Genomic DNA, 17,226 nt, shown 5'->3' on the forward strand with positions numbered 1-17,226 from the left:
ATCATCTATTTTTTTAAAAAAGATTTTACTTAGGGCGCCTGGGTGGCTCAGTTGTTAGGCATCTGCCTTTCGCTCAGGTCATGATCTAGGGGTCCTGGGATCGAGCCCCAGCTTGTGTTCCTTCTCTTGCTGTGTCTCTCTCTATCAAATAAATAAAAAGAAAATATTTTTTTTTTTAAGATTTTTATTTATTTATTTGTCAGAAAGAGAGAGGGAGAGCACAGGCAGACAGAGTGGCAGGCAGAGGCAGAGGGAGAAGCAGGCTCCCCACAGAACAAGGAGCCCGATGTGGGACTCGATCCCAGGACGCTGGGATCATGACCTGAGCCAAAGGCAGCTGCTTAACCAACTGAGCCACCCAGGCGTCCCAAAGAAAATCTTTAAAAAAAAAAAAATTTTTACTTTATTTATTTATTTATTTTTTTTAAGATTTTATTTATTTGACAGAGATTACAAGGAGAGAGAGAGGAGGAAGCAGGCTCCCTGCCGAGCAGAGAGCCTGATGTGGGGCTCGATCCCAGGACCCTGGGACCACGACCCGAGCTGAAGGCAGAGGCTTTAACCCACTGAGCCACCCAGGCGCCCAAGATTTTACTTTATTTTTAAAGAAATACTTACTTGTTTAAGTGATCGCTACACCCAATGTGGGGCTTAAACTCACGACCCTGAGATCAAGAGTCGCATGCTCTACTGACTGAGCCAGTGAGGTGCCCCACACCATATCATGTATTAAATGGGAATAATACTAGTATCTTCCTCCTAGTATTGTTATGAAAATTAAATGAATTCATATTTATAAAGCACTTAGAAAAGTGCCTGTCACATAGTAAGTATGAGTCATTGCATTCATCTCTGTCTCTCTCTTATAATTATTGGAACTTTATTTCTCACTGAACTGTAAGATAGAAAATGGGTCTATTTCATTTTTCCTATCCCCAGCAGTTAGTACCATGTTTGCCACGTGTTAGGCCCTCAGTAAGCATTTGTTGCCTGAATGGCATTATTCAGGCTGTTTGAAATTCCATCTGGAAGCCTTGGATAAGGGAGGTGGATGGAAAAATCGGTGTGAGTCCCACACATAGACATGTACACCCAACAAGAAGCAGGACTGCCAAGGAAGAGAGCATGGAGGGAATGAGAACACTGAACACTGGAGAAAGATTGATGGCAGGAGATGAAAGGAGCCAGAAAATGAACTCTTGAGAGGATATACTTTCAAGGAAACCATGAAAAAACAGAGTTCAAGGGGATTGAGGCGAGTCCAGATGAAAGCCTGTCTTAAAAGTGGAGTACCAAAAATTTGTGGTTAGCAAGTTGACTCTGAGGTTTAAAAGAAAGGCGGCGGGAGGAGGGCTTTTTTTTTTTTTTTTTGTATTGTTTTGTTTTTAAATCTCAGAGGAAGGAAATGGTAATCATTGTGTAATAGTTTTCTGAAACTTGGCAGGCTTTCAAGTGTGGGTCTCTATCTGTCCTGCCAGGAAAAGTTGAGACAGCTAGGGGACATTGAAGATCACAGGGAAGGGGAGGGTTTAGGCTTCTCCAAGGTGCTGCTTCTCAACTAAATCGTAATGGAGTCAAGTTATATCTTCACTCACAATAGGAGATAGAAAATTTAAATAAAATGTCCATTTTTGTCCTTCATTATTTTGTTTAGGCTGGTAAAGCAGGATTGATAATGTTTTTGCCAGGTGGACAAAATTATCAGCATCAAGTTTTTATCTGAAGTATCTCCCTCATTACACTTGAATCTCAATAGGGTTCCACCATCCACCGAGCCTGAAAAACTGGTTTTCCAAGTTTTTCCTGACACAGCTCTGGTTACTACAAACGATTTGGGATCCTTACTCCTCCTTATGGAGTTGATACCAGTATTTGAGAAAGACATTTTTATAAATAGTAGGTAACACTGATGTGGGAAATGTTAGGGTTTGGAGCTGATGCAAAAAGGTGATTTTATTGAAGCATGGGGACAGGATCTGTGGGCAAAAAGAGCTGCACTGGGGTCCTGAGAAGTGGCCCATTATTTACTTCCAAGTTGGGAAGGGGTTAGGGATAGCGTTAAGTCTTTAAGGAATTTGAAAGGAAGGTTTCCAGGACCTTTGAGGGGATTAGTTATTGCTAGGAAAAAGCCGTTTATTACTGTCTAAAAAAACCGTAGTCATGAGACCCTTCCGATGTATACTGGTGGGTCATATGCTTGGAGGATGATTGCCAACATGTATCTCTGGGCGTAGAGAGCAAGTAATTTTCCAAAGGAACTTTTATATGTTAAAGTAGACTTAGAACATCCTGGGGGTCCAGCTGAGATTACCTTTTGCCCTTAGCAAGGTATTAACATCGAGGGAGCTAAAACAAGCAAACAAAATTCGAGGCAGCTGAGTGCCTAAAGCATTGTCCCTAGGGACTTGTCAGTGGGCTGTAGCTAGTAAGGAAATTTAGATTTTTTTGCCTTTGTTTCCCACATTAGCATCACTTTTGCGGTTTTATTTTTTTTTTTTTTTAAGATTTTTATTTATTTATTTATTTGACAGAGAGATCACAAGCAGGCAGAGAGGCAGGCAGAGAGAGAGGAGGAAGCAGGCTCCCTGCTGAGCAGAGAGCCCGATGCGGGGCTCCATCCCAGGACTCCGAGACCATGACCCAAGCCGAAGGCAGCGGCTTAACCCACTGAGCCACCCAGGCGCCCTGGTTTTATTTGTTTTTAAGATTTTATTTATTTGAGAGAGAGAACAAGCAGGGGTGGGAGGCAGAGGGAGAAACAGGCTGTCTGGGGAGCAGGGAGCCCAACATGGGGCTCCGTCCCAGGACCCTGGGATCATGACCTTAGCTGAAAGCAAACGCTTAGCCTACTTAGCCACCCAGATGCTCCACTTTTGCCGTTTAAAAAAGTTATTCTTTAAAAACTTTTGAGGAATAGAAAACCCTTACGTGGTCAAACGGCCTGCAGGAATCCACCGAACAAGATAAAAATGTACTGTCACTACATAGGGTCTTATGGGGATTTCCCCACTAATTGGAGAAAAATAGACCCTGAACGCTTGCTAAAGGGACTTAGCCAAGCACTTTCCTAAAAAGGGCTTTTCCATACTTAAGTGAACGAGCCCCTGTTCAAGGTTCTACTACGATCTTAGAAAGGCCTTGCTCACTCGGAGGCTTAAATGTTCTCCTCTGTAAAATAAGGAAAAAGCGTGCGTGTGTAATGTAGAGAAGACTGGACTGTAAGCGCTTTTAGTAAGCTCTTCCTCCAGCTTTCAGGTCATTTCATAATGTCTCCCCTTCCTTGATGTGACTTTCCTCAAGGAAGAAAAGTTGTGAATTAATCTGCAAGCAGACAGCCCAGCCTCGAGGGTAAGTCTCAGGGAGAAGAAATTCTGAAGGGCATATGAGTGGAGGTCCTCGAGCACCCGCACCATCAACCCCCACAGCCACCCCGTCCCGCGGGGCGGGAGTCACGGCCCCGGGAACAAGATGGCGTCAGCATTCAGGGTCTTGCCCGCGCCCCCACGACTCTGCAGTGCGGCAGCCGACCCAGGCCTCCCCGCATTGGCTGACTACAATGAGGTCATCGTGGGGGCGGAGCCGGCGGCTGCGCGGGGGCAGGGCTTTGCGGACGCACGCACGTCGAGCGCTGATGTCCCAACCCGCTGAGGCTGCGGGCTCTGTCTGGGGCGGCTGCTTTGGCTGCGGCCCGGCCCGGGGCTGAAGGTGAGCGGGGGGGATGTAGGCACGGCGCGGCCCGGAGAGGCCTCGGAAGGGCATGGGAAATGCTAATTAGTCTCATCGCTTGTCAAAGGAATTAGCAGAGATCTTAGGTCTTTGAGAGGAAGTGGGGGTTCACCCCTCTTCGGGTACCCCCACCCCGGGGCATAGGAATCGGAGGTTCACTCCTCTTTGGAGGCCCTCGACCCTTCCCCCGTTTAAGGCGTAGGCGGAGAAACAGAAGGTTATTGGGTAGGCAGAAGAATTTGGGGGGCTTTTTAAAGGGGCTCCCAATTTGATGATCCCTCCCCGCCTTTTAATCGCCACTTGGGGAGGTAGGTGTGCCTGGGCTCAGAGAATTCCTGCTTTCTCACTGGGTAGACAGGAAATAAAGCAGGTGAATTTGAATACCTCGTAGGAGGCGAGGGCTGGATGACAATAGTGAGGCTAGGCGCCGGGCGCTTTATTTATACTCATCTTGTGCAGAATTGCTGTTTATTCATATTTTGTTTTGTGACAAGGCATCCCGGAATCGCTTTAGCCTGTTTAGTTTTCTGTTTGGCTCCAGTGGGATAGAGATGTTCTAGGGAGACTTGTAATCATTAAAGAACAGAAGGAGGGAGGCAACTCTGGAGGCTGTCATTATTGGCAGCCCCTGAACTATGCTGATCAGGCATAATTTTACCTGCTTTAGAGGTTGTGGACTCTATTCTTGTTTGGGGGAGGATGTGGGAGGGTTGATAACAGCTGTTTTGGGTGATTCAGGTATAGACAATTTTAAAGACAGGCTACATAATCTCTTGAGAAATCTTTGCTTATATCTGAGTGTTTTGTTTTGCTGCCTTGAACAAATGCACAAAGGTTTTGTCATTCAGATTTTTCAAAATGTCTTCCAGCCTTACAGAACAGTAACTCTTCCTTTGATGTCAGTTTCACCTATCCTTATGGATGCCCTCATGATACTAAAAATATTGTACGGTTTGCTGAGTTTAGATAGAGCACAGTCTGTGCCTTACAATAGCTGATTGAGAATAAATAATTGCAGTTTCAGGACCACTGATAGCGCCATTGTCTTTCATACTGGGCAAGGATAAGACAGCCCTAAAAGGAAACCTTTATTGGCTCATGCATGAGAAGCTTTAACAGATGGAGGAATGTAATTAATCTTGAAGGTGGGGATAAGAAATTGAAAGCTATGGAAGTGGCAGGTTTATTCTCTGTGGTTTGATAAAACTGCTTTGTCATTATCAACATATTCCTGTCATGCTGGACTCGAAATTTAGCTTAATATGCAAGGCAGCTCTTTTTTTTTTTTTTTTTTTTTAAAAAAAATTTCCACCCCCCATGGGGGTTTCTAATCTCCTGACCCTGGGATCAAAAGTCCCACATTTTCTTGGGGTACCCCCCCGAGTTCCCCCCCCCCCCCCCCCCACTTTTTTTTTTTCTTCAGATAATGCTGATGTGTTTAGATTCCTTAGGGAGAAAGTGGTGTTTCCTGAGGAGTTGGAAGATTAAACCCTTTAAGGTACCTATAGCTCTAGGGTAATGCTGGGACTCCAACAGTTAGAAATGGGCAGTAGAGGGGCTCCTGGGTGGCTCAGTGGGTTAAGCCTCTACCTTCAGCTCAGGTCATGATCTCGGGGTCCTGGGATCCAGCCCAGCATCAAGCTCTCTGCTCAGCAAGGAGCCTGCTTCCCCCTCTCTCTCTCCCTGCCTCTCTCCCTACTTGTGATCTCTCTCTCTGTCAAATAAATAAATAAAATCTTTAAAGAAAAAAAAAAAAGAAATGGGCAGTAGAGGGTAGAAAACTAGTCTCAACGGAGACATCCTTTATGAGAGAATAATCTAGGTCTCTTCCATGTGTTTCCTGACACAAGCCAAAAAAAGATCAGGCAGCTTGAACATCACTGCCTCATAATACCCTGTCTAGGGTATTTAAAGAGCTGTTTGGGAATCCCAGTTCCTGTTTTTAACCTGGATACACTCTTATGTATTGGGACGCCCCCAAATTTTGTCATTTGATCCTGATGTTGACTGAAGGAAGTGGCTTTTTGTTAGGTATTCTGTGGGAGAGGATTTAGTAACAGCCTTTTGCAATTTGTCCTTTCCATCCTTTGAAGCAGGATGTTAAAGATCTGTCTGCATGGGGTGAAAGATAATGAAATGCAAAACAAAAGAGGCTTACTGTTGTGGTGTTTGCTCCTTTTAGTAATGCAGTTTTCTCTTTTTGCTTAAGGTTGGAGAGAAATTCAGGTACTCCCATTGACACCATGGGGGAGCTCTTCCGAAGCGAGGAGATGACGCTGGCCCAGCTTTTTCTACAGTCAGAAGCTGCTTATTGTTGCGTCAGTGAATTAGGAGAACTGGGAAAGGTTCAGTTTCGTGATGTAAGTAGTTGTGGGGTGCCTCTTGAATACCGCTCAACTCTGTTTTTGTTGTCAGAGCCAATCGCCTTATAATGAATGTTTTGCTTTTTATTTGCAAAAATAACATAGAACTGGGTTACTATTGGTAGAATGTACATTTCAAATTGTCTCTCTAGAGGTGAGAATATTTTGTGCCAGTTGTTCCATAATTTTACTAGCTCCCTCTTTAAGAATCATCCTAAGCAGTCTCAAGGTAATTGGTTGAGGACACCAAGCTAACCTTTTCAAGGCTTATACTTTTCTTTTGGCCTCTTTAACACCCATGGCAGGTTATTTAAAAAAAAAAAAAAAAAAAAAGTCACAGCTTTTTTTTCAATTAGATCTTTTTTTTTTTTTTTTTTTTTTTTTTTTTACAAAATCTGATGCATCCCATTACAGATGTGTAAGTAAGGATATACTAAATACCCATTATTTTGAAGCATTATCCTGAGCAGTTGGAGAAGATATCAAAAGAAAATCAACAGTATAAGAGTATAAAAAAGTAAGCCTTCGGGGTGCTTGGGTGCCTTAGTGGGTTAAGCTTCTGCCTTTGGCTCAGGTCATGATCCTAGGGTCCTGGGATCAAGCACCGCATCATAGGGAGCCTGCTTCACCCTCTCTCTTTGCCTGCCTCTCTTCCTACTTGTGATCTCTGTCTGTTAAATAAATAAATAAAATCTTTAAAAAAAAAAAAGTATGTCCTCTTGGGCTTACATTCTGTTCAGAAGGCACAGTATACACTGCTGAGAGGAGGGAGGAGTTAACAGTTCTCTAATTATGCAGTCTCAAAGCTCCATGTACTCCCATTGATAGCATTCATTATAGTTGTGATTTTACATTCATCAGTGTTAGTAATTGATTAGTTTTTCTCTTCTACTGTGATCGTAGGACCATGAAGACAGAAATAATTATTGTATCATTAGTGTCTACATACAAGATACTCAGTCAGCTTTTGTTGGAATGAATGGGTGAAAGACGAGTGGTTAGAAAGTGTTGGGATCAATCAATATTGGCTTCCTGAAATTGGCACACTGAAATTATACGAATATAATCCAGTGACCTAGCACATTCGTCATTCTCTTTGAACCTTTTTATACCTTCTTTCTTTGAATGTTCTCCTGTCTGACTCTGATTCCTTCACTGACCTTTCTGAGGACTCACTGCCATCTTTCCCTAGCCTCTCTTTTATCTTCTCCACCATGGGCCTCTGTGTCTGTTCCCCAAGCTTTATCCTCTGCTCTCTCTAATAAGCTTCTTCTTATGCTCATTTTCCTTTATTACCCTTTTTGATCTCATCTATTCTCAAATCTTCCATTCTTATTCAGTGAGTCCCAAATCTGTATCTCTGGCCCTGACAGCTCCCAAACACTATCTTTAAATTTACAATTCTCTTTACATCTTTGCTGCTCCTGGTAGCATGTCTAAATCCCACCACCTTACCTTTTCCCAAACTGTTTCTTCATCCTGACTTGCTAAATTTAAGCTATTGCAGTGGTATTCTTCCAATTTTCTAGAGTTTTTGAGACCTAAATCAAACCGAAGTTACCTTTAATTTGCAATCCTTCATTTGGTCCAATGGCGTCTTCCCCTTCCTAACACCTTTGTATCTATTCAGCATTCTTTTTTTTTTTTTTTAAAGATTTTTTTTTAATTTATTAATTTGACAGAGATTGATCACAAGTAGGTAGAGACGCGGGCAGAGAGAGAAGAGGAAGCTGGCTCCCTACTGAGCAGAAAGCCCGATGTGGAGCTCGATCCCAGGACACTGAGATCATGACCTGAGCCAAAGGCAGAGGCTTTAACCCACTGAGCCACCCAGGCGCCCCTCTATTCAGCATTCTTAATCTTTGCTTATGATGTATTACAATCATACAAAAAATTATAGGGAATAATATAATGAACCTGTGTTTCAAGTACATATGTAATTGATATATGTACTTGAAAGCCTCCATATATAATTGAAGGCTCCTATGTATCTTTCCCCCATGCTATTTCTTTCCCCACCTCTGCAGAGGTAACCTCTGGAAGATTTTTCCTTTTTTTTTTTTAAAGTAAGCTCTATGCTCAGTATGGGGCTTGAACTCATGACCCTGAGACCAAGATTAGCATGCTGTACCTGCTAAGCCAGTCTTGTGCCCCAGTTTTTGCTTTTATCATTCCCAATTGTTTTTATTTTTTACTTTTTTTGTGTATATGTGTATCACTAAATAATCATATATTTTAGTATGATTTTAGATGTTTTAAAACCATATGCATGGTATATTGTATATATCTTTCAGCCCTGTGCTTTTTAAATTCATTATTTGTGAGATTTGGCCATGTGATACATGTAGTGCTAGTTCATTTATTTTTAATTTTTAATTTTTAAAAAGATTTTATTCATGAGAGAGAAGCAGAGGAAGCAGGAGAAGCAGGCTTCGCCTAGAACATGGAACCTGAGGTGGGACTTGAACCTAGGACCCCAGGATCATGACCTGAGCGGAAGGCAGACGCTAGGCACCCTAGTTCATTTCTTTAAATGACTATCTAGTTATTTTATACACAGTCTATCATTTTTTCCTTCTGATGGACGGTTCTTTGCTCAGTGTTGCACGAAGATTTTTCTGTCTCCTGGTATACATATGTGATCACTTCTCCAGGGCAGTGGTTCTCAAACTTTGGTCTCAGGGCCTCTTTACACCCTGAAAACATGATTGAGGACCCCAAAGAGCTTTTATGTGAGTTATAGCTATCAATATTTATTGTATGAGATATGCTTAACATACTTATTTATTAAAAAATCATAATAATAAACCTGCTATGTGTTATCATAAATAACATTTTTGTGAAAAATAAGTATTTTCCAAAACAGAGAAAAAAAAATAGAAGAATGGTACTGCTTTTACGCTTTTGAAAATCTCTTTAATGTCCGAATTAATAGAAGACAGCTGGATTCTCGTGTCTGCTTCGGCAGTCATCTGGCTGTGACGTGTACCATGAGCCTCTGGAAAACTTCACTGAACACTCATGAGAGAGTGATGATGAAAGAGGCAAATGATGTTCTGGTGTTACTGCGTAAAGTAATGGACTTGCTGCTGCTCCGGGGATTGTAACCAAGACGGGCATGGCTGAGTATTCTGCGCCTCTTTAACTGTCAGGTGTTGTCAAAGGCTTCTTGACATTGTCGAACCTGTTCAAACTTCTGTTGCTGGTTGAGAGTTCCTGTCACTTTACAGTTGTGTCAGTACGTCTGTGCTCAAGCTTAAAGGAATTTGCCACCATGGTGTGTGTGAAGTGCTCTATTTTTTGTTTTAATTTGCATTTTCTTGATTAGTACACGGGGCATCTTTTTGTTTATTGGGCATAATGGGTTTTGTTTCCCATGAATGTGTAGTCCCTGTCATCTGCTTGTTTTTCTTGTGGGTTGCTTGTCTTACTGATTGACTTGTAGAATACATTCAAGTTCTTCATATATTCTGGAAGCTAATCTTTTTCTAATCCTTTACTGATAACTTGGCTTGTCTTTTCCCTTTCTTCATGGTATATGTTGTCACAGAATTCACTGCTTTACTCATCAGTATTTTTTGCCGTAAATATTTATTTTGAATAATTCCAAGGCTGAATACTCTGATGTAGATTCGCCAGTTGTTAACATTTTGCTACTTTGATATAATCTTTTCTACTGCACCACTGGAGTGTAGGCTGTTTCTTCCTTTCAAATCTGTATTCTTTTTTTTCCCCTTATGTTGCCGTATACGTTAAGAGTTTACTAACATGTTGAAGAAGAGTAACAGCAAACTAATACTGGTTAGGATTGTGTTCAGCTGTACGTAACTGAAAACCCAAGTGAGAGGGGTGTACTTTTCTCATGTAACAGGAAGCCCAGCTTCACACTATCATCAGTGTCCTAAGATCATTTTATCTCTCTCTCTCTTTCTTTTTAAGCAGGGTGGGAAATGCAAACCACCCATTTTTTTTTTTTAATTCTATTTATTTGAGAGACAGAGTGAGAAGGAGAGAGAACACAGAGGGAGAAGGAGAAGCAGACTCCCTGCTGAGCAGGGACACCCCCCCCCCCCCCGCCACCGCCGTCCCCCGCCCCGCTGATGTAGGACTTGATCCCAGGACCCTGAGATCATGACCTGCGCTGAAGGCAGAAGCTTAACCGACTGAGGCCCCCCGGTGCCCTCTGTATCTCTTTTTTTTTTTTTTTTTCAAGAATTTATTTTTTATTTTATTTGACAGATCACAAGTAGGCAGAGAGGCAGGCAGAGAGAGGGGAAGGGAAACAGGCTCCCTGCTGAGCAGAGAGCCCGATGTAGGACTTGATTCCAGGACCCTGAGATCATGACCTGAGCCAAAGGCAGAGGCTTTAACCCACCAAGCCACCCAGGTGCCCCCTTCTGTATCTCTTTTTTGGCATCTTTGAGCATTTGGCTTTTGTCCTTGTAGACAACCACCACAGTTCCAGGTATTAAATCATCCATATTCTGGGCAAGAAGAAGTAAGTGCAGGGAAGAACAAGTACTTATATTAAGAGAAAAAAAAACCCTCAGAAATCCTCAGGAGACTTTCCTAATTTTTGTTGACCAGAATTATGGCGTAGTCTAGCTGCAAGGGAGTCTGGGGAAAGTGGTTTTTTTTCAACTGACCAGTAACTCCTTTTAACAAAATTGGGATTTTTGTTAATAAGGAAATAGGGCTATGTATCCGTCACATGGCATTTTTTTTGAAAGATATTATTTATTTGATAAAGAGAGAGCACAAGTAGGCAGAGAGGTAGGCAGAGGAAGAGGGAGAAGCAGGCTCTCCACTGAGCAGGGAGCCTAATGTGGGACTCAATCCCAGGACCCCGGGATCACGACCTAAGCCAAAGGCTGACGCCCAACTGACTGAGGCACCCAGTCGCCCATGTTTTTTCCTTTATTAATTTGGTAAATTACATATCCAGATTATTTCCTATGGTCTTTTTTTAACAGAATTACTGAACTATAATTCACATACTATATAATTTGTTGATTTGAAGTGTATAATTCAATGATTTTTAAGTATATTCACAGTTAAAGAACCCCCATCACCACAGTTTTAGAATTTTTATTACCCTGACAAGAAACCCTGAACCCATTAACAGTCACTGCCCATTTCCTCCCCATACCCCCTCCCCCTTCCATCCCCTGAAAGCCACTAATCTACTTTCTGTTTCTATGGATTTGCTTATTCTGAATGTTTCGTGTCAATGGAATCATATACTATGTAGTCTTTTGTGACTGGCTTCTTTCATCTGGCATGTTTTCAAGGTTCATCCATGTTGCAGCTTGTATCTGTACTTTGTTTTTTGTATCTATTTTTCCTGAGAAAATGTGCAACATATTAAAATGAATTCCGGTTTGGGATATAAGAGAGAGCTATAGAGTTATTTATCTTCTCTGCAAAAGATACCACTCTGGGTTTTAGAGAGACAATTGAATAAGACATTTTTCTCACTCAGCCCATTCAAGATCTTCTGTGACTCATCGGTCCCCTCATCCACTCTTCTCTTTGACATGCTTCTTCTCTGCTGTTCAGTCCCTTACTGTCTAACACTTAAAATCACAAGGATAGTTTGCATTTTTATGATCGATGCATGTTGAGCATTTTACATTATTGTGGGCATTCCTCACAGCACCGGAGAAATAGAACCTACTTTTGAAGAGTGGAACCCACCATTTGCATTTTCCACACTAGGAACCTATGACATAGATGAAAATAGTTACCCAGGATACACATATCTGTACCCCTCTACTGTCTGACTCTACTGCCTATGTTCGTTATAATTGAGATAAGCCAAAAAAGTCACCATTTCACAGTGTACAATTCATTGGTTTTTAGTGTATTCACAGGGTTGTGCAACCGTCACCACTGTCTAATTCCAGAACGTTTCATTACCCTCAAAAGAAGCCCTGTACCCATTAGCCGTCCCTCCTCATGCCCTGGCCAACTACTTAATCTATCTCTGTCTCTAGGGCTTTCCCTATTCTGGACATAATTGGAATCATAGGATATGTTGCCTTCTGTTGTCTTGGTTCTTTCACTTAGCATATTATTTTCCAGTTTCATCGACCTTGTAGCTTGTATTAGGGCTTCGTTCCTTCTTATGGCTGTATGATATTCCATTATATGTGTAATACTCGTGTTTATTTATTCATCAGTTGATGAACTTATTTGGGTTGTTTCCAGTTTTTAAGTCTTTTTTTTTTTTTTTTTAAGATTTTATTTGTTTATTTGACAGAGAGAGATCACAAGTAGACAGAGAGAGAGAGAGAGGGAAGCAGGCTCCCTGCTGAGCAGAGAGCCCGATGCGGGACTCGATCCCAGGACCCCGAGATCATGACCTGAGCCGAAGGCAGCAGCTTAACCCACTGAGCCACCCAGGCGCCCTCCAGTTTTTAAGTCTTGTCAGTAATGCTGCTGCAGGCATCTGTGTACAAATATTTGTTTGAGTTCTTATTTCTTTTGGTTGTATACCTACAGGTGGAATTACTGGGTCATATGATAATTCTGTGTTTAACTTTTTGAGGAACCTCCAAACTGCTTTTCACAACAGCCACAGCCCTTTACATTCCCACCAGCAATGTACAGGGGTTCCAACTTCTTCCCATCCTCACCAACACTTGTTGTTTTCTATTTGAAAAATTTTATCATAGGGGTACCTGGGTGGTTAAGTCAGTTAAGCGTCTGCCTTCGGCTCAGGTCATGATCTCTGGTTCCTGGGATTGAGCCCTTTGTCAGGGTCCCTGCTCAGTGGGGAGTCTGCTTCTCCCTCTTCCTCTCCCTCTGGTACCCACCCCCCACCTCATACTTGTTCACTTTCTCTCTCTCAAATAAATATAAAATCTGAAAAAAAATTAAAGATTTTATTTTAGCCATCCTAATGGCTATGAAGTTGTATCTCATAGTGGTTTTGGTTTGCATTTCCCTCATGGCCAATTATATGGAGTATCTTTTCATATGCTTATTGGCCATTTGTATAGATTTTTTTGTTTTGTTTTGTTTTTAAAGATTTTATTTATTTATTTGAGAGAGAGAGCATGAGAGGAGAGAGGTCAGTGGGAGAAGCAGATTCCCGGCTGAGCAGGGAGTCAGATGCGGGACTTGATCCTGGGACTCCAGGATCATGACCTGAGCCGAAGGCCGTCGCTTAACCAACTGAGCCACCCAGGCACCCTGATTTTTTGTTTTTGATGTAAAATCATCCTTGCAAACCTGGGTAAACTCAAGTTGGTCATGAGGTGTATTTCAAAAGAATTTGGAGGGTCAGTTTCCTGATGTTGTATGAGGATTTTTTTTTTTTTTTTTTTGCTTCTACAGTAATCCCCCTCCTTATCCATGGGGGGGACACATTCCAAGTCCCACCGTGGGTGCCTGAAACCAGAGATAGTACTAAACCCTGTACATATATTGTTTCTTGCTCTATATATATATACCTATGGTAAAGTTTAGTTTATAAATTAGGCACAGTAAGATACCAACACAATAATAATAAAATAGAACAATTATAGTATATACTGTAATGAAAGTTATGTGCATTTGGTCCCTCTCAAAATATCTTCTTGTACTATACTCACCCTTTTTGTGAGGATGTGAGCATAAAATGCTTAGGTGAGGAGACTCGGTGAGGTGAATGATGTAGGCGTGGTGATGAAGTGTAGGGCTACTGTTGACTTTCTGAGTGTGTGTCAGAAGGAGGATCACTTGCACAGACTAAGATGACTGCAGGTAACTAAAACCGCGAATAAGGATTTACTGTATCGATAAGTGATATGGCTTGTACTGTCCTTTCTCAAACTGTTCTTATCTGGTATCAAGTTTATACTGGCCAGTCCTGTTTACTAGTTGAGGAGTGTTCCCTCATTTTTCCTCTTTGTAATAATTTTTCAAAGATTTGGGCTTAATCTAGTTTTTGAAAGATTAGTGGAAACTCTTTTTAAACCTTCCAGGCCTGATGTTCTTATTTCTTCATTATATTATTATTTTTTTTAAAGTAAGCTCTACACCCAATGGAGAGCTTGAACTCATGAACCCTGAGATCAGGAGTCACACATTATATCCGCTGAGCCAGCCAGGCGCCTCTAAGTCCTGATATTTTAATTTTGATTTTAATTTTTTCCTTTCTTGCTTTTTAAAAATTAACATATTATTGGTTTCAGAGGTACAGGTCTGTGATTCATCAGCCTTAGATAATAGCCAGTATTCATTAAATCACATGCCTTCCCTAATATACATCACCCAGTTACCCCATCCATCCATCTACCACCCCTCAGCAACACCCAGTTTATTTCCTATGATTAAGAGTCTCTTGTGGTTTGTCTGCCTCTCTGGTTTTGTCTTGTTTTATTTTTTTCCTTTCTTCCCGTATGACCCTCTGTTTTGTTTCTTAAATTCCACATAGCAGTGAGATCATAGGATAATTGTCTTTCTTTGACTGACTTATTTTGCTTAGCATAATACCCTCTAATTCCATGTCATTGCAGATGGCAAGATTTCATTTTTCGATGGCTGTGTAATATTCCATTGTGTGTGTGTGTGTGTGTGTGTGTGTGTACACACACAGATACCACAGCTCTGTGTATATATGTACATATATTATGTGTGTATATATATGTATCCACACATATAACACATTTGTATCCATTTATCTATCAGTGGACATCTGGGCTCTTTCTGTACTTTGGCTATTGTGGACATTGTTGCTATAAACATTGGAGTGCAGGTACTCCTTCAGATCACTACATTTGTGTCTTTGGGGTAAATACCCAGTAGTGTGCTGGGTCATAGGATAGCTCTATTTTCTTTTTAAGGAACCTCCATACTGTTTACCAGAGTGTCTGTACCAGCTTGCATTCCCGCCAACAGTGTAGGAGGGTTCCCCTTTCTCTGTATCCTTGCCAACATCTGTCGTTTCCTACTTGTTAATTTTAGCCATTCTGACTGGTGTGAGGTGGTATCTCATTGTGATTTCGATTTGTATTTCCCTGATGCCAAGTAATTTTGAGCATTTTTTTCTGTGTTCGTTGGCCATTTGGATGTCTTCTTTGGAGAAATGACTGTTCATGACTTCTGCCCATTTCTTGATTGGAGTATTTGTCCTTTGGGTGTTCAGTTTGATGAGTTCTTTATAGATTTTGGAAATTAGCCCTTTGTCTGATATGTCATTTGCAAATATGTTCTCCCATTCTGTCAGTTGTCTTGTTTTTGTTTTTGTTTTTTACTCTTTCCTCTGCTGTGTGAAAGATTTTTATCTTGATGAAGTCCCAGTAGTTCATTTTTCCCTTCGTTTCTTTTGCCTGTGGAGAGACGTGTCTAGCAAGGAGTTGCTGCAGCTGAGGTCACAAAGGTTGCTGCCTGTGTTCTCCTCTAGGATTTTGATGGATTTAGGCCTGATATTTTTAGATGGCTATATTTTAACCATTGAGATTTCTTTACTGATTATAGGCTTATTCTGTTTTTTTTCTTTCTTGTCAGTTTTGATAAGCTATATTTTTCTAGAAAATTGTTTTAATCTAAACTGTCTGAGGAGTTATTGGCCTAACACTCATTTTAGTATTTTAGTATTATTCATCTATAATTGCCTATTTATTTTTTTGTTGTACAGAACACTTCAGGATTTTGCATACCATCCTTGTGTAGGGGCTGTGCTAATCTCTGTATATTTCCTTTTTTTTTTTTTTTTAGCATACATGCTGCCAAAGCAAGCACTATAGTTGCCTTTTTAGATTCTTATATTTATGACTTCCCTCAGTCTAACAAAATTTTGTTTAATTTGTCTTTTTATTTATTTTTTTTTAAGATTTTATTTACTTATTTGGCAGAGAGAAAGAGAACACAAGCAGGGGAAGTAGGAGAGGGAGAAGCAGGCTCCCCACTGAACAGGGAGCCCAATGTGATCTCGATCCCAGGACCCCGGGATCATGACCTGAGCCGAAAGCAGATACTTAACTGACTGAGCCACCCAGGCACCCCATGATTTCTTCTTTGAGCCATGAATTATTCAGTACTATTTTAGAATTTCCAAATATGTCCTTTAGGTTGTATTTTTTTTTTTAATTAATCTATTTAGAGAGAGAGAGTTTGTGTGTAGAGCCAGGAGGGTAGGGGCAGAGGGAGAGGGAGAGAAAGCCTTTTTTTAAAAAAAAAAAAAAGACTTTATTTATTTATTTTAGAAAGAAAGAGAGTGAGAGAGTATGTGTGGGGGAAAAGGAGCAGAGGGAGAGAAAGAATCCCAAGCAGACTCTGCACTGAGTGTGGAGCCCATTGTAGGGCTTGATCCCACAACCCTGAGATCACAACCTGAGCCGAAATCAAGAGTTGGACACTCCACCGACTGAGCCACCCCCGTGCCCTAGAAGAGAGAGTCCTTTTAAGTAGTACAGAGCCCCATGTGGGGCTTGATCTCATGATCCTTGAGATCGTGACCTGAGCTGAAACCAAGAGTTGGCCACTCAACTGAGTGTGCCACCCTAGGTTGTATTTTTTATACTGAGTTCTTTTTCTTTTTTAAAGACTTATTTATTTATTTGGGAGAGAGAGTGTGTGTTTATGCTAGTGGGGGAAGGGGCAGAGAGAGAGAATCTTCAAGCAGACTCCCCACTGAGCAGGAGACAGATGGGGCTCCATCTCATGATGCTGAGATCATGAGCTGAGCTGAAACCAAGAGTTGGATGCTTAAGCAACTGAGCCACCCAGGTGCCCCTTGATTTTGATTTTTTTTTTTAAGATTTTGTCTGTCACATTGCTTTGAAAATTACTTGTGATGTATGAATGAAAAACCAGCCTGTCCCCTAGGAAGTGAAGACCCTGGAAGAATAAGAGAAGTTTGCCTTCTGTGTCTTCTGTTGGGGATGAAGAGAAGGAAAGCCTGGCAGAGCTTCTATTATAGCCATTGCTCAAATTTTTGGTTGTGGGAGCTTACTGAGACCTTGGCCTGGGAAGACCATTTTGTACTGTATTGTTTTCTCTAATTTGCCTCCATTCTAATAATATGGTGCTATGGTGCAGGAGGGTTTTTTACCTTCAGTTAATGTGATTGGCCCCAAAACAGTTCATGTAGATCGGTAGGCCATTTGTGTTAGTGTTGGATCATGCACTGACACAGCATGTTAGATTT

General features: G+C 41.4%; 1 protein-coding gene across 4 annotated transcripts in view; it reads left to right on the plus strand.

Annotated features, from left to right (window-relative positions):
• Window positions 1-5,947: 5,947 nt before the first annotated feature.
• The window catches only part of LOC111151299 (ATPase H+ transporting V0 subunit a1), a 55,973-nt gene continuing 44,694 nt past the window's right edge, over window positions 5,948-17,226 (plus strand). For all 4 annotated transcript variants that reach the window (XR_002640852.1, XM_022509191.1, XM_022509193.1 and 1 more), the window contains exon 1: window positions 5,948-6,086. Coding sequence is in view for 3 of the 4 variants with exons in the window: in XM_022509191.1 (XP_022364899.1) it covers window positions 5,970-6,086 (117 nt within the window). In the remaining variant the exon portion in view is untranslated. The remainder of the gene's footprint in view (window positions 6,087-17,226) is intronic.

The sequence above is a fragment of the Enhydra lutris genome, unplaced genomic scaffold, assembly GCF_002288905.1.
Source record: "Enhydra lutris kenyoni isolate GAN:26980312 unplaced genomic scaffold, ASM228890v2 scaffoldscaffold26, whole genome shotgun sequence".
Lineage (NCBI taxonomy): Eukaryota > Metazoa > Chordata > Mammalia > Carnivora > Mustelidae > Enhydra > Enhydra lutris.